The 17,425-nt window shown below is 36.8% G+C and overlaps 1 protein-coding gene across 1 annotated transcript in view; it reads left to right on the top strand.

Moving 5' to 3' along the window:
* The window catches only part of FAM3C (family with sequence similarity 3 member C), a 46,699-nt gene that overhangs the window by 2,591 nt on the left and 26,683 nt on the right, over positions 1–17,425 (top strand). Inside the window, exons 2-3 of the mRNA XM_023528875.1 lie at positions 11,807–11,860; positions 15,770–15,874. Of these exons, the coding sequence (XP_023384643.1) occupies positions 11,848–11,860; positions 15,770–15,874 (118 nt within the window). The 5' untranslated portion in view covers positions 11,807–11,847. The remainder of the gene's footprint in view (positions 1–11,806; positions 11,861–15,769; positions 15,875–17,425) is intronic.

Here is a 17,425-nt window from a genome sequence, read left to right as displayed (position 1 = left end):
GAAATTAACTTGATTTTTTATTACAAATTTTTAATATGGATTGTTACCTTAAGCATTGCCAAGTAATCTTTTCATAATCAATGAAGCTACATTCAGACGAAAGGAATTGGAGAGAGAGACTGTTGAATGGCAAAAGAGTAGTAGTGTTCCCTGATGGGGATCATAAGAACCTTATTATTTTTTACCACATATTTTAGGTCTTAAATGGTGAGTCTCAGTATTTAAAAATTTTTATTCATTTAAAAATGGAGAGTACCTACTATGTGCCAGTAATTATTACAGGTATTATGAATACCATGAATAAGACATCTTGGGCCCTCATAAAGCTACTATCTGTGAGGCAGTCAGCCTCCTCCTTTCTCTCTCTCTCTCTCTGTCTCCCCCACCCCCACCGTGCTTTATACCCATTTCATAAAGCTAAAAGGTCCAAGACCCAAGAAGCAAAAGATTTTGGTCTTAGGTATCACAAAAATTCAGCTCAGAGCTTAGTACATTAGCAAAAATCTCTCCGGAACTTAGTTCGGAAGGGTTCTTGTTCTTGGGATCAGGTAATGTGGATTTTAAACAGTAGTTCTGCATTTTGTTATTTTGTCTGCATTTTGTTATTTTGTGAATGGCATTGACCAAATTATTTAATAATCATGCAATGCCTTGTTTTCTTAATCTGATTGCAGAGATTGAACAAGATTCCCAAGATCTTGAAACTTTAAAAGGTTTTATGATTTTTATTCAGTTTCCAAAATAAAGTCAGCTGACTTTCTCTCAGAGGAGATAATTAAGTGTTCCAATACCTCTGAGTTTCCACAGCTGACCCTATCAGTATTCCTACTTTTCTTCATTGGTTATTCCGTTTGGTTGAAATTGTTCTCATATTACTTACATTTTCCTTATTTCTAGTCTAATTTTTTCATCTGTTTTCATGATTTTTCTAGTTTTATTCTAGTGAGTTTTCTCTTTCCAATTTTCTTTTAAAAATTAAATTTAATTCATATAACATAAAATTTACCAGTTTAAAGAGTACAGTTTATTGACATTTAGTACCTTCACAGAGTTGTGCAGTCATCGCTTCTGTTTAGTTTAGAACACTTCTATCACGCCCAAAGGGAACTTCATGTCCATTAAGCAGTTACCCCCCATTCACCCTTTCCTCCAACCCCCAGCTGCCACTAGTCTGCTTTCTGTCTCTGTGGATTTACCTGGTCTAGATATTTCATGTAAATGGAGTCATACAATACGTGATCATTTGTGTCTGGCTTCTCTCACTGATTATGATGTTTTACAGGTTCGTCCATGTCATATAGCGTGTGTCAGGACTTCCTTTTTATGATTGAATAATAGTCCACTTACAGATATATAGCACATTTTGTTTAGTCGTTCATCCATTGATGAACCCTGGTTAAGTTTTTGTGTGAAAATGAGGAAAACTCTAGAATTGAGTCAGTTCCTGAATTGATTTTCATCCTTAGTTCTACAAGGGTTGTAGAGGTTGTATCGTGGTACCAGGTGTACTACCTGTCAAAACCATTATCTGCAGTTAAGTGATCAGTGAATGTGTTTTGAAGGAACTTTGGTCCATAAAAATTATTTTTTTAATTTATTCAGAAAATTTTACACTAGAAGCTTCTTACTACTTATTCTTTGCAAGTGGCTGCTTCCCAGTAACCCTTTATCATAATGAGAGAGGGCTGTGGTTCATTTAGTTTTACTGACTCTAAAGTCCACACTACTTCCCTCATTTAACACATCTGAAATGAGGATTAGGTTTACAACATATTTTTTCTTAGTAGTATATGAAATAATGGTGTACTTAGAAACAGCTTAAATTAATAAAACACCATACCTGGTTCTTTGAAACCCTAACTGCCATGGAACCCACAGTACAGACAGGACAATTCCTGAGCCCAGAACCCCTAGGAGTGAGGATTAAAACTCCTGCAAGGTTAAGAAGCTCCCCAGCTTTCAGGGTTTTTGTTTTGTTTTTGTTAGAATTGGTATGCTATCCAGGGTCCTTGGGCAAATGAAACCACTCTGCTCCTCCATTTCTTCACATAGGTCTGACAGAATTAGTATATGTAGTATATATGTAGGGGAATTCTTAAACATTCATTCAGAATGGGATCCTGTCACTTCTCATCTGATATAATGTAAAATAGTTATATGAGATGAAGGTAGTTACACTGTATATAAATTTGTGCCTCTAATCTCTAGCAATTTATGAAGTAGATACTTATTTACCCTATTTATGTTCAACTTCTTATAGTTAAAATGTATGTACTATTATTTTTGCCATTATCCTCAATAACATCTGTTTATATCCATTCATCCTTCTCGAAGGCGTGGTGTAGGATTAAAGTAGTTAGATTATAGCTCTTTACTCAACAGTTGCAGAACTCTGAAGGAGCAGGCAGAACTAAATGTCATTTTATCTTGTTTTCTGTTTGGGGGATGTTTGCTCTCTCAGTTACAGAAATTTGATCACCATTTCAACTGGATGATGACTTTTTAAGCAGAATTCTGCGCTGGTAGATGAAAAATGTCAAGACATTTGGTTAATTTTAAAAACAACAATCTGCTGTAACCATTACAAACAGGAGTTCTGTTTCTCAGCACATTGTCCCTGGATTTATTCACTGCCACCTCTCCTCACCCCCCACAGGAAATCTGGCCTAGAGTCAGGCTAATTTCCACTCATTGGTAAGGAAAGAATGAAAATGCGTGTCTTGTGAATTTTACCTTTGGGCTTTTTTGGCATAAATCTGACTCACTTTTTTTTTTTTTTATTCCCCTAAATTTCTCTGTGTTTGGATTGGTGTAGATCTGAAGTTCTCAGGTCTGAGCTTGAATGAGAATCAGCTGGGGAGCTTCTTAACCTTGCAAGAGTTTTAATCCTCCTAGGGGTTCTGGGCTCAGGAATTTGTGTTTCAAAAAGCCTGCTGTAATTGTGGTGTCCATACTGTGGGTTCCATGGCAATTAGGGTTTCAAAGAACCAGATATGGTGTTTTATTAATCTAAGCTGTTTGTAAGTACGCTATTATTTCACGTATTACTAAGAAAAAATATTTTGTAAGCCTAATCCTGATTTCAGACATGTTAGATGAGGGAAGTAGTGTGCACCTTAGAGTCAGTAAAACCGAGTGAACCACAGCCCCCTCTCGTTATGATAATGGGTTATTGGGAAGCATAGAAACTATGAAACAAAGTAATTATAATGCAACATTTCTCCAGATCTTTTACCATGTTTATAAGAGTTTAAGGTGTCCTTACTTGTCATTTATTTGTAATGATGATTATGATGCAGGACAGGGCAAATTCCCTGCACTGAGAGAGAGGGTTCTTGGCGGAGAATGTAGAAAGTATTCGAACACACGCCAAAGTTAGAATCAAAAGGAAAGTTTATTGGAGAAGGGGTAACACTCCACAGACAGAGTGTGGTTTCCTGTCAGAGGCAGAGAGAGACTCGGAAGGACAGAGACAATAAAGAGAGACAAGGACAGTGAGAGAGACAGAGTAAAGGCACTGAGAGAGACCCTGAAAGTGATGGGGAATTCAGTTTATATATCATTCTTTAGTTCCTGTGAGTTATAGTTTCTTTGATATGGACATACAGTGAGGGAGGATAAGAGTATGTAGCATGAGAACGTAAGAATATATGTAGCGTGAAAGGTCTGCTGGCAATTCCCAGCCTTTAATCCATAGGTTCCCCATGGTTTTAGCCATAGGGAATGAACAATTTTATTTTGTGTAGGGTGCTACTTAAAGACTCTTGTTTTTCCTGTTTCCCCTTCACAGGTGTGGGAAATGGGTTGTTAGCAATCCCAGCAGACAGACATCTTCCTTTGTTCTGCAGGTGTCCTCTATCAGCCTGGCTGCAGGGCTGATCAGCATATTGCAGTCTCTGAATGTAGCTTGATTTAACATTTAGTTTTCTTGCCTCCTCCCTACATTAATTATACTGATGACTGTTTTAAAATGCAACTTAGCTTTTAATTACAGGGTATAATAATGCACTCCAGTTTGGCCCCATATTATTTTCATCCTAACCATTTCCAGTCATTTATGTGTTGATGGTTCAGTTTAGAAGTCTTATTTCTAACTTCTTTGTACTTTAGTGATGTCCACTTTGTAATTACAGTCCACTGAAATATTTACTTAATGTCACATTGACGTTGGGTGTGGCTTGATCATTTGAGTTTTATCTTATCATCACTCTAACCCTCATTAATGCTAGCTGATTATAAGCATATATACCAGCCACCTACCGCCCTCTCAAGTAGTGTTAGGATATAGTGGTAATTAATAATCAGGATTAAGCACTAAATCTGTGTCAGAGTAAACCTGAACTTTGGCTGCCAACTCAAAGAGAATGCCGTGGTGGCATATTGGTAATTGAAACAATATCTGTAGGTGAGAACAAATCTGTCTTCACTGATGAGCATTCAGGGAAGCACAGCCCCTCCTGCTCATGGTGCTTCCTACAGTGGCATCATCTTGGACAATGAAATATCTTTGTGGGGAAAAAGTTACCTATGTTAGATTTGGGAGGGGAAACAGAATACGTGCCCATTTAGTGCTTAATCACTTGACATCTTTACAGAAAACATGGTTAAATGCTTGTCGATCAACTGAAATATTTTAGAAATCTGATGCCTCACATTTCTGGAGCGGTAAGAACTTTAGGTCTCTAACTAATTCATGTTGGTCGGAAGAGCTGTACTATGAACTCTTAATGTTGAGCTGAACCACATTGAAATGCTTTCAGAATACGGTGTGTGTCATCTGTTACGTTTGGTTATGACAAGGAGAAAATTCTGAGATGTCCTAAATTAAATTACAGCAGGCTGGAGGGTGAAAGGAAGAGATTAGAGAGGTTAATCAGTTAACAACTGCAGGGCAATACCAACAAAAGACTGCTTACACTCCTCAGTGTTTGGTGACCTTTTGAATAACTTCCACGTGGAGCCACGATTATCCAGAGAGAATAGTCCAGTTGCCAACCACCCGTGGCCACAGACCACAAGGCCCTCTGCTTCTTGCTTACCCACGATCTTCCCAGACTGTTGCCCACAACCGATCCCGAAGAACAAATGCTTCTTCCTTATGGACCCTGCACCTCTCCCAGAACTAGCTCCGCCTCACCTTCTCCCACCCCCTTTGTCTATAGCCAGTGTAAATTCTTTCAGAATGGCTCACATCTTTCTTCCCCAAACTGTTAGCATAAAAGAGCCCCATCAAGTCCAGGACTGTGGATGTGTTGTCCTCCACCTGGCACAACTGCTGTGGCTCATGCTGTGTGCCCCAGGCAGGGTCTGCTGCTTTCTCTGGCTAGCATTTGGCTCAATACACCCTTTCTTTCAGAAAAGTTTTTGGCGTTGAAAAAAGTTTAAGTTACTTCCCCATACACTAACACAGTGGGGCAGAGTTGGTCTAAGGGCACCTTTGCTAACTGGTTTTTAACTGTAGGGACAAGTTGGTATTACAGTTAGATTTTGTCTTTTTTTTTCTTCTTGATAGAATTTTATATAGCTGCTATAGATTAACTAGAAACTTTCTAGTGTTATTCTCTCCATCCACTGTCAGGAGAACCAAAAAAAAAAACAAGGCATAGCTAAGATCATCCATGCCCTCGTTCACCAGTTACTATGTACAGATTTCAAAATTGGACAGTGAAGAAGGCTGATAGGAAAAACATTTGATTCATTTTAAATTCAGTGTTGCAAGAGAGCCCTACAAATACTTGGAGCACTAGATAGAGGAAACAAGTGGGTCCTAGAGCAAATTAAGCCTGAAACATCACTGGAGGCAAAAATGACAGCACTGAAGCTGTCTTTCTTTGGGCACATCATGAGAAAGCAGAGTTCTTTGAAAAAGAACAATGCTGGGAGAAATAGAAGGCAGCAAGAAAAGATGACTAACTATGAGATGAATAAAAAGCCACAGGCACGAGTCTACAGGAGCTGAGTAGGGCTGTTCAGGACAGTACATGGACAGTACATCATTCATTCATAAGGTCGCCAAGGAGTTGGTGCCGACTCAAGGGCATGTAAAACACACACCAATTTATGGTGGACAGTGGAGGAAAGCTCAATGCACCCAGTATAATCCCAATAGGTTTTATGTCAAGCATTGGTTAACAGTCTATGTGGTGGGGGTTGGGGATGGCAGTGGGGTTAAAACTACTTTCTGGCTCAGTTGTGATTTTCCATTTATACTTTTAGTCCTGTTTCAATTTCTTAGCCACATTTAAACATTAATCCTTTTTAAATGTCATTTCGATATGATGCCATTAAAAAAATAAAAGCTGTATGATACTAGTTCAGATAACTTAAAAATCCAGGCATAGATCATCCATATCCTTCTGTTCCTAAGGTTTTCAATAGAACATTAAAGTTTTATTCTAAAAGATTTATTTATTGCTTTTGTTGAGCCATTATTTAAAAATTTTTGGTCTGTTGCTCTGCAGTCTTACCTTCTTAAAGGCCACATCGCAGGAGTGGATGCATTTATATTTTCCTCAGTGATTTTTTTGGAAAAGGTATTCTTGGCATTATAGACTTCACACCAATCTCCTCTCCCCCTTCCCAAATTAAACAATCAAATGAACGAACGAACAAACAAAAACCTTTGTTTTTGCACCTTTTTCTCCTAGTCAAAATGTAAAGTTACTTTGGTTACTTAAAAACCTAGGATATTTTTCTAGTTGTTAGGTAGTCATTAAAAATTTTTCCCTTTAATATTATCAGGTCATACTTTTAAAAGACGTACGACGTGTCTTAAAATAATTTATTTTTTAAAAATCCATTTTACAGGATTCAATATCAGTCTCCTACTAAAATACTTTCTCTAGTAATTGGATTTTTTTTATTAAGCTTTTAGTGTTAACACCAAATTTTATTAAATTCACAATATTTGTAACAGTGGAAGCAACTCAGACATCATACTCAGTTTTTTAAATGTTAAGATTCTTTCAAGTGAATGCAACCTTCTTACCCCTCTTCATTTTTTTATTTCAGAATTTATTCATCCTGGAAAGATGTTTGTATAGCAGCATCTGGGTGAGACAGGGTACTTTATAGGAGTCTGTGGTGGTAACTTTTTATGTAAGAAAACATTTTAAAAGATAAATATTTGGAATTTTAAAAGCTAAACAGATGCACGGTTAACCTCTCCTTCCTTTTTAAGCATTACTTAAAATAATCACTTTTAAATACCTATATAAAGAAAACGTCAGTTTCTCCTCACCCAACATGATTTTACAGTTAATGAAATGGGAGATAAGATTTAATTTTATCCCTCTTTTTTAAATATCTCCTGTGATCACTTTGGAAAATATTCCAGAACCTAGATGCATTTCTGCCTTTTTTTATAGATGGACAGCTTCATAGGAATGGGAGGATTTTTTTCCTTTTGAGAGAATCCATTATATTGTTTCTCATGGAGTATAAATGCTTATTCCATGGAGAGCAACTGATGAGGAAAATGTAGAATGACTGCTTTCTAACTAGAATGCAAAGCATAGTGGTTGCAATCGAGACATTGTGGCCTAAAATATTCTGTCTGCCCTTTTTACAGAAAAAGTTTGCCAACACTGGCTTTATTTTATTCACATAAATGCAGGTATTTTTGCAAATAATTTTTTTTAATAACATTATTGTTTGTAAGTGACTTAGTTGTATCATTCTTTTGTGATTTTAGTATTATCTCTCTTTAACTGCTCTGGAACCGAAAATTTAGTCTTTTGCATTCTGTGTTCTATATTTTCCTAATCGATTGTTCTCCATGGAAGAAGCATATACTCCATGAGAAACAATATAATGGATCCTCAAAAAAAAGAAAAAATCTCCCATTCTTATAAATGAAACTGTCCATCTATATAGAAAAGACAGAAATGTGTCTAGGTTCTGGAATGTTTTACATTCTGATTTTGAGGAGTGCAGTGTTAGTCTGGGTTCTCCAGAGAAACAGAACCAATAGGAGATAGATTAGATAGACAGACAGACAGAAGGAATTGGTTCATGCAGTTGTAAAGACTAAGAAATCAAAGGCTCTGCAGTTGGCAGGCAGGAGACCCAGGAGAGTCATTGGCAGAGTTCAAAGGCCTGAGAACTGATGGTGTAAGTTTCAGTCCAAGTCTGGAGACAGGTGAAATCCTGAGGTCCCAGCTCGGAGACAGAGTGCATTCTCCCTTACTTAGCCTTTTTTGTCCTGTTTAGGCCTCCAACACATCGGATGAGGACCACTCACATTGGGGAGGGCAATCTGCATTACTCATGTTAATCTCATCTAGAAACACCCGAAACACTCTCACACACATACCCAGAATAATGTTTGGGGACCTTGTGACCCAGTCAAGTTGACACATAATTAACCATTGCTAGTCCTAAATATACTTTATCTGCTTGTGTTTTGACCTTTTTTTTTCCTCTTAGTCTTCTTGAAAAGCCCCAGCTCACATGAATATTAGAATTGTATGAACCTCACTCAGTTAATTCATTTAAAACTGCATTTTTGCCAGCACTGAGATAAAGTTGTATTGAATTGAGTAATAGTTTATATATACGGAGTATAATTTGTAGTATTTTCTTCTGGTTTAATTAAGTAGTTATTGTTTGTTAACATTAGATGCATCAATAGGTGTGTCTGTGTACTTCATTTTCTTGTATCCTTTCTGTCTTGGACGGAGGTTCTAATACACATGCTTAGTCATTTTGACAAACTGCCAGATCTCTGGAGTGGCCAGTTGACAGCAGAGATTAGCAATTCCCAGAGCAATCATCTGCGAAAGCTAAATTGACTGGCATGGACTTCTGTCAATGAGCTTCTTATATCAAAGTATGTCAGTAAGCTGCTGGGGCGAAAGGGAAGTGGATTTGTTTGTAGTATCAGCTTCTTTACCTTTCATATGACCTTAGACAAATCAATTGACCTCATTTGTAATGCCATTGTAACACCCACTACAAATGGAAAGTTTGGGAAGATTATATAAAATAAGTGTGCATGAACTGCTGTGCTACATGCATGGTTTATGTTAACTGGCAAGACCTTCCCCTTCTGATAATTATTTCTGTGGCTCATTTTGTTGACGTAGAATGGTGTTATAATTCATACAATGTAGCTGGGGTCCACTCATTAAGAAAAGAATGAAAATATCATTTGACCTGTGTTCTTATTGCTTGTTCCTGAAGTTAATTGATTCTAGGACCATAACTGCTTATTCAGGTCTAATTTTAACAAAACTTCCCTAAATTAGACTACAGTAAATATTTGGGCTAAAGGAAATGGTAAAATTACAAAACATTTAAAGAAATCCAGTTTGTCAGTCTGAGACCCTAACTGAGGCTCCCTTCTTGAGGTTAGGTCACATACTTATTTAATGTTTATCCAGAATAGTGTTTCACTGCTCAGGGCTGTCACAGTGGCCCTCCTTGCAGTGGACTCTGAGATCCTTGTGCATTTACAAATCAGCATCCTGATCTGATCTAGTCATTTATCTAAGACACTGAATTTTCTTGTTTGGGCCTATATGTGTTTCACAAATGTACTATCTGTTGTTTTTGGTTTTTTGTTTTAATCTGCCCTGAAATTATTTTCCCTTAACATCAGTATTCTAGTTTTGATAAGTGGCTCTAATTTCTGTATCTCTACCTTTTAATGAACATATAAGAAAAATTATAAATTCTTTTACCTGTTGCTTCTGGATTAAAGAGCTTTGAATTTCTAGCAGAGGTATTTTTATCCTTTTATTGCTGTGATCATTTTCTGTGGACCTGTTCTGTTCCCACCTGATTGTTGGAGGTTCAGCTTCAGGTTTATACCGAATTCCATTAAGTTGGTGTTTCTTTCCCCCTAAGATAATTATATGTAATGATTTTCTTTGTTTTAAAATGTCCTCCTAAAATGACAAGTTAGGAATGATTTGGAAGTAGCGCATTATAAACACGCTCCTTGATTTGCTTTCAGATATGTTCAATACTCTTTATACTGGTTTACATTTTTGCAACACTAGTTTTGAAACATTAGTTAAGCAAACTAATTAAAAATGTTATGACTGAGATGAGATTTTGATTTAGAGATTTTACTAAGTGTTTCTGAGAAATTGAATGGAATACACGAATTCAGCTAGACAGTTGTCGTTGCTTATATTGCAGTCTTACTCTAGTGATCGGTTTAGGAAGAGGCATGTTGGGCAGCGCAAACAGATGGCAGGTCTATGCGGCAGTGACTTTAATGGTACAGGTGGGGCCCCAGCAGGTAATGGAAACAGTGAAATAGAACAGCACATGTCTGCCCAACTCTATCACGCTCTCAAAGAAATTTTCCTATTATTTTGGAGTATTAGCTGGGAGGAAAGGCATGTGTGTTGTGAACATAGTGTCCATTTTAACTGGGAGTCAAAAGAGGATTTATAGCCACATGGGGTTTTCACTTGAAAAGCTGAGGGTTTTTTTTTCCACTTTTACGTGATGGTTTGTGGATACTTGAGAATCTCTTGTTTCCTTTTGACACTTTCTGAGCCTGCGGCTAAGTAGTTAGTTTAAATAGATAGAGAACATGGACTTTTTCTATTATGTGGAAGATGTTCAGAAACTAACAAAGGTAGAGGAATCAATAGTGTTGATATTTTCGTCAGGGTAGGCTGGGCAGAAGAAAGGGAGTTAGCGTAAAAGCATTCATCATTTGGATGCTTGCCACCCCTCTCTACCCTGCTTATTTCTTATTGGTGGCTAAGAAAACAGGATTTCTCACTTTTTTTTAGTGTCCTTCAGGAGTTTGCCATTATTTTTATTTGACACATTCTGTGTGTTACTAGATCAGACCTCAACATCAAACATCAATCAGTATGAAAATAGTCTAAAATAAAGATGTATTTTTGATTAATGTGATTTGTTAATCAAAATTTTCTTTTGCATTCCTTTCCTGTACAGTAGGTTGGGTACACTGTGGTAGCTCTCTAGCTAAACTTGGGCATGAATTTCCTGTCAGACTCATTTACTTGCTTTTCCATTTGCTTTTTAAAATTTTACCTTTCTTGTAAAAATAAATTTTTACTATTTCTTAGGAGGGAAATACACATACACAGAATTTTTTTTTCCCAGCATCTATTGCTTGTTGTTATTAGGATAAAATCAAAGAGTAATTTCTTCACTGATGGATAATGTAGGTGATAATTGCTGGAATATTTTAAATTGTGAGTCTATACTTCTGAATATATTCTTTTAAAAACTTAAAAACATGAAGAAGAGGAGAACCCTGGTATTAAAATAAGAAGCCCCAAAAGTGCTTTTCATAGTGACACCTAAATTATGTCTCACTAAAAAAATAGTGGCATCATATAGTGAAGTGAGTGAGCCCTGGAGCGGGAGCCAGCAGACCTAAATCCTGCCCCATTCTGCAAATAATTTGTTCCGTGGCTGGATGAGCAGCTTAACCTCCATGGACCTCAACTGTAAACCAAAAGTTTGCAACTAAGTATCCAAAGCTCTTTATAGATGCGTAATTATTGAGAGTATTAAGGCATTATCTTCTCCTCACATTCTTGATGGCAGTTTTTTCTTCATTTGTTCATTCAGTTAAGGAGCTGGGGGACACAGCAATGTTAAGACATGACTGTCCTCTCAGTAGCTTTTGTGGTCCAGTGGAAGGAGACAGGCCCAGTGATAAGAGTTTTTCCATTAGCTATCAGTAACTGGTAGAATACTTAGAAATGTCATGACAGTTATTTAATTAGTTTACTGTATACACCCCACTGAGTCGAAAGAGGAACACTGCTTGTAGACCTAATCTGTATGCCTTTTCTTTTGATTTTAGGAGTTATTTAATGAAAAGTGCCATAGATTGAAAAATCGAAGATGAGGGTAGCAGGTAAGAGATTTAATTCGTAGAAATAATTTTGCTTTTTGTGTAACCTGTTCATTTAGTAATGACTATAGGAGAGAGTAAATAATCTTTTCTATATTGAGTGCAAAGCTGAAATATAACAAACTAATTCATCATTTAGCCTCTACTTTTTAATGTAGTTGGCAAATCATGAATTGGTCATTTAGTGAATGTTACATAAATGTTTGGGGGCACTTTTGTTGAAGTTATGCTAAATAATTTAAGTTGTGGTTTCGAAGTTTATATTCTTATCCATTAAGCTTATTTGCCTAATGATACACATATAATGTCTATATAAAGAATCATTTGATAACCTAGGAGGGCTGATTTTTGTTTTTCCTAAGTTCTAGCTTGTTGAGGAAGTGAGCTGTAAAGTTTAAAAGCTTAAATTTTTCCTAAGTATGTACATAAAACTAGAATATTGAAGGAATCAACAAAATGTATTTTTGCTAGTTCAAGTTCAGTCTGCCTAAGTGAGGTTAAGTGTAGGGACATCTGTTCCTTAGGCAGCATAGTGAGGAAATTGAAAAACACCACTTGCTGTTCATAGTATTAAGGTAGTTATCCTTAAACATTATAAAAAGGCAGATCCATAATAACTGGAGGGGCTGATGACCTCTTCCTACCTATAGTGAAAATAAGCGTGATCCTGCCACTCCCACCTTCCTCCAGCACAGCACAGGCCCTGAAGAAAAATGCACCCTTTACATAGAAATTTCTGCTGAGTGTGTGTCCAACATAGGAGATAACTTGTAATTTCTCAAAATCAAAGTAGTCTTTCTTTAATTATCATCTTCTCACCAGCAAACAAAGTTTTTTCCTGTGGTCTCCCACAGGAAATCTCTTAGAAGTATCTACAGTCAGGGTGGGTAGCAACAAGTCTTCTTGATTCAGCCATAATTATGTAGAATCAGGTGCCGGTGATTAAACATGATTATTAAATACAGATAACTGAGGGGTGTTCACAAATGCCTTTGTAGAAATTTGAAAATCTGGATCTCTTGGTCATGAACTTATAAAAAAACATTCTTTTTTGAGTAGCTGTACAGTTATTAAGGGAAAATATTCCCAGAAACCAAGAGCTTATTTATGGTTTAAAAAAACATGTTGTAATGTCTTTAAAAAAAAAGATCTTCAAATATAGCAGGACTATTTATGATTACATGTTTCTAGATGATTTTATTATTTAAAATAAAACTAGTTTCTCTTTCTCATATGATTCTATATTCATTCTAGTTGAAATGAACTTTTTTATCTAGTCCATTTCTCTGATTCTGACAATACCAACATTAATTGATGTAATTATTCACTGAGTGCTTACTTGTTTGGCACTGTTCGTACTGTAGATCTTCAGGGAATTGCTTTTAATGAATGAATAAGGAAGATTAGCTATTAGTTTATTGCTTTTAAACTAATTCTAATTAAAAGAAATATCCTGGTTGGTTTGAAATATCCTTACAGTCATTATCCTTACAGTGAGGCATCAAATGAGAAAAGTAGGGAAACACTCAGATTAGTGTGGTCCATGGCTGGAAGAAAGAGGAAATCTTGTGGAAAGTCAGAGATGGGAACCTTGCGGAATGGGCAGGCCCCCGCAAAGTCGAGAACTGGATGATGATCAGCTCTGGGGCAGACGTTCTGTAACACATGTTCCGGAACTCTGCCTTACGGAGGCTCTGCTGGTCTTCACCGGCCTTCCCCTCTCAGGGACCACCTGCTTTTTCTGCTACCAGTTAGTTTCTCCTCCTCCAGCTCTTCTTTCTCTTAGAGCTTTTGTGTCTTCCTGGTTCTCCTGACGGTCCACTGTAAGTGAATAGATCTTGGTTTAAGATCTACCACTGACCAGTTATGTGAACATAGACATGCATCTAAATTCTCAGCCTTGTTTTTCTTGTAAAATGAAAATAATATCTCGAAAAGCTGTGTGAGTGGTATTATGCTTATAAAGTCTTTAGGTCTACAGTAGGCACTAAGTAAACGGTGTACCTGTGTATTACATATATGTGTGTGTGTGATATAGTATATGTATGTATATATGTACATATATATGCTATATATAGCTTGTTTAGTGTAGGCTCAGGTTTAGTTTGGTATTGGATTTAGTCTAGAACTTTTATATATTATAGACTTGGTATTCAATATTTCAATAGTAAACAACAAAGATTTCGTATATCTGCTTTAAGGGATAGAGAAAGTTTATCTCTAGTTGCATCTGCCCACATTTGCTAGAAAATGAGATGTTAAGACTCTGTCATCTGATATATAATCTCTAGGACCTCGTTCTTAAATGATCACGAAGAAATATGACAACAGTTACCGTTCGTCTATATAGTAGACACCTGTTGAAGGTATTGCTGTGTACCAGGCACTCTGCCAGATACTGTATGGGGAAGGTTTCAAAGCCTCATGGAATTTTACTGTCTTAAGAAGCACAGTTTTTGGAGCAGAAAAGATAGAAAATGAAGTGGGGGGTGATTAGTTTAGATTTGGGCTTCTTCATTGCCACTTCATTTCTATATTTGTAGAGTGTTTCTCAACAGAAATGAACAGAACATTTCTTAGAACATAGTTAGAACAGCAATGTCCTCAGCCTTTCTGGGCATCATCAGTTCATTCCCTAAGAATTAGTCCTAATTTCTTTAAGTTTATGAAATTAGCAGGGGTATAGTGCTTTTTGCACTCTTCCTTACCCAGTAAGTTGAGTTTTAGCAGTATTTTTGGAGAATGTAGTAATTTGGTGTTAGAACAGCGTATTGTACAAAGCACTGAACTGTGTCATGATCCCTGGATTCTGGTCCTTGTGCTGCCACTACATTATCTGTGATCTTGGGCACTTGCTTCAACCTCTGGGCCTTTGTTATCTTAAGGATGATGAAGTGACTGCTGATCCTATCCACCCTTTTTATATCAATATAAATTAAACTTTTGGTAAGAGAGAGTAATGGGAATTGGACAGAGAAATACTCATATTGTTCCCGAATAGCATAATATGATGTCTCTGAAATCCTAAGGGTGAGAGGAAGAAGTTTCTTTCCTGTAACTTTCTCTTTCCTTTCCCGTCACTTTCTTTTTCCTTTCCTGTCTTGCACTTTTTCTTTTTCTCTCCTAGATCTGTTTAGCTGTGGAGAAAAAGGACAAATGATGTTTCGTATTGAGCAGTAAATTAGTTAATAGCAGTGCTATTTGTAAGGCACGCAAAAGTGATTAAAAATATAAAGGTATGAAAGACTGAGCGACTTTCTTCATGGAGCTTACCTTACAACCACATTATGAAGCATATGTGATAGGTGCCAGATAAAGCCCCCAGCAGTGGAGAATGACTGTCTTGAACTAGGTGTCAAATATGAGGGGGAATACTTCATTGTTCACCATAACAGAAGTGCTTGTAAAGCTCCAAGAGGTACTGACGATAGGACATTTCACTTGAGAACTCCTTGCTTAGTGGACATTCTGCTGTTGCCCTAGCATCTCCATTCTGGTCCAGTGTTTTGGTATCATCCCTGGATAAGTGCTATTGCCCTTTTTATTGGAAAAGGCTTAGGAATGGGTCATCCAACATACTTGGTGGCAGTCTTTCATTAGCCATGATACTTTTGTGTAGTCAGCCAGCAGTCAATGGCAGGTAATTTTTTTGCATGTAAAATTAGGCAGAGGACTCAAGCAGTTCTTTGTCTAGATTTCTAGACAATCTGATAACTCTTTGATCAGGGTAATCCCTTATTTTGATGGATATTTGGTAGAATTTTTGTTGTAACAGATTAAGCACCAATAGATAAAAGTAAAAATTTATTCGTCTTAAAAGTTTTTTTTATAAACTTACATTTTTCATTGAAATGTTATATAAGTCCGGGGGGCTCATAAGCTCATTCTGAATTATTTCTGCCCTTTATCTAGGTGCTGCAAAGTTGGTGGTAGCTGTAGCAGTATTTTTACTGACATTTTATGTTATTTCTCAAGTATTCGAAATAAAAATGGATGCGAGTTTAGGAAATCTATTTGGTAAGTTTCATTCTTTTCCTCTTTCTTAGGTCTTAAGTTCGATGTGATTGTCTTTAAATTTTACCACTTGTCAACATTGAGTCACTCTGCTGTTTAGTCTGTCTAAAAAAGAAAGTGTAATTATACCAGCAAGTATGATTCATTAGAATATTTTAAAATACACAATAGAAAGTCTTAAAGTTAATTCAGTATAAAGCGTAAATCTTCTATTCAACTTTTTGAATATATTTAATGGAGTCTATTTTGTACATGCTTAGGGTCATTAATCATGGCATTCTAAATGGACATTCTAGAAGATATCACACTGTTTGAATTGGCTGCTAGAAAACTTGGAACCAAACCTAGCCCTCAATTAGCAAGCGGTCAGGAGTCATGATAATGTATTTTAAATACCAGCCATAGAAATCCATCTTGCTTTTCTACCCTTGTTTTCCTTCTGCCGACATTTTTTATTTGTTTAATGCTATGTTGTAAACATACCATCGTAAGCTTTCTTAACTCAGTTTTTAACAAAATATTTACCCTAATAAAAAAATTAGCATTTGAAATGTTTGTATAAGCTTTGACTGTTGTTTAAGCAAGTATTAAAAAATTATGCGCTAAAGGTGAGACTATGAAATCAATAAAACAGTATTTTGACCTAGTAGGCGGAAATGAGATAAAACAGCTTTTAGATCCCTGGAACAGTGAGCTTTGCTTACTATAAATTAATATCTGAAAGGGCTTTTCTTTTCAAGACATAATTCACTCACAGCTAGTTTCAAGACTCCCTTAAGCCAGTGCTTCTCAAACTTTAATGTCAAAGGAATCTCCAGGTAATCTTGGTAAATGCAGATTCGGATTCAGTGTCTGCCATGGGGCCTAGGAGTCTGCATTTCTAACAAGCTCACAGGTGATGCTGAGATCCCTGTTCATGGACCACATACTGAGAAGGCTTTAGACAATGCTGACGTGTAGTCATCAATTTCTGTATAAACATTTTCAGATGACTTTTTTTACAATGGCTACTTAAAAGTACTCGCTTGTATCGCCCTGAACTGTGCCTTGACACTCCCCAGTAATAGCAATCCACTGATCTTGCTCCTTTCTGCCTGCTAGAGCTCTCTCGCATTAACAACATCCCAAGCAGTTACAAACTGTAATCATACTCCTTCAGGCTGTCCTTTTAGAAGTTTTCATCTTATCAGATTATGCAGTCCTCCCTTTCAGTCATTCCTTTTAATGTGCTAGTTATTCACCTGAACCGTCTGTTTTTCAGCACCCATCTTAAACTGAAGTATCCAGGATCCAGCAGAGTAGTTATTGGAAAGTATGGGGAGACTTAACTTTACTTCTTCGGTGTGCAGCATTTCTATTATAATGACAAGGGGACCAGCCTGGTGGCCTTTGAGAGTGCAACTGGTTTCAGATGAATGATGAGGCCCAATAACACTGAAAGCACTGAGGACTTCTTCCGTGTTGCTTTGGAAACAACACGTGTAGCTAATTCTTTTAAGAAAGGCTGATGGTAAGGGAAGAAGATTATGGGATGGTAGCTTGAGACAGAAGAAA

Source organism: Pteropus vampyrus, unplaced genomic scaffold, assembly GCF_000151845.1.
Source record: "Pteropus vampyrus isolate Shadow unplaced genomic scaffold, Pvam_2.0 Scaffold33, whole genome shotgun sequence".
NCBI lineage: Eukaryota > Metazoa > Chordata > Mammalia > Chiroptera > Pteropodidae > Pteropus > Pteropus vampyrus.
The sequence above is the reverse complement of the archived record's forward strand: the minus strand, read 5'-3'. Positions and strand labels throughout refer to the sequence as shown.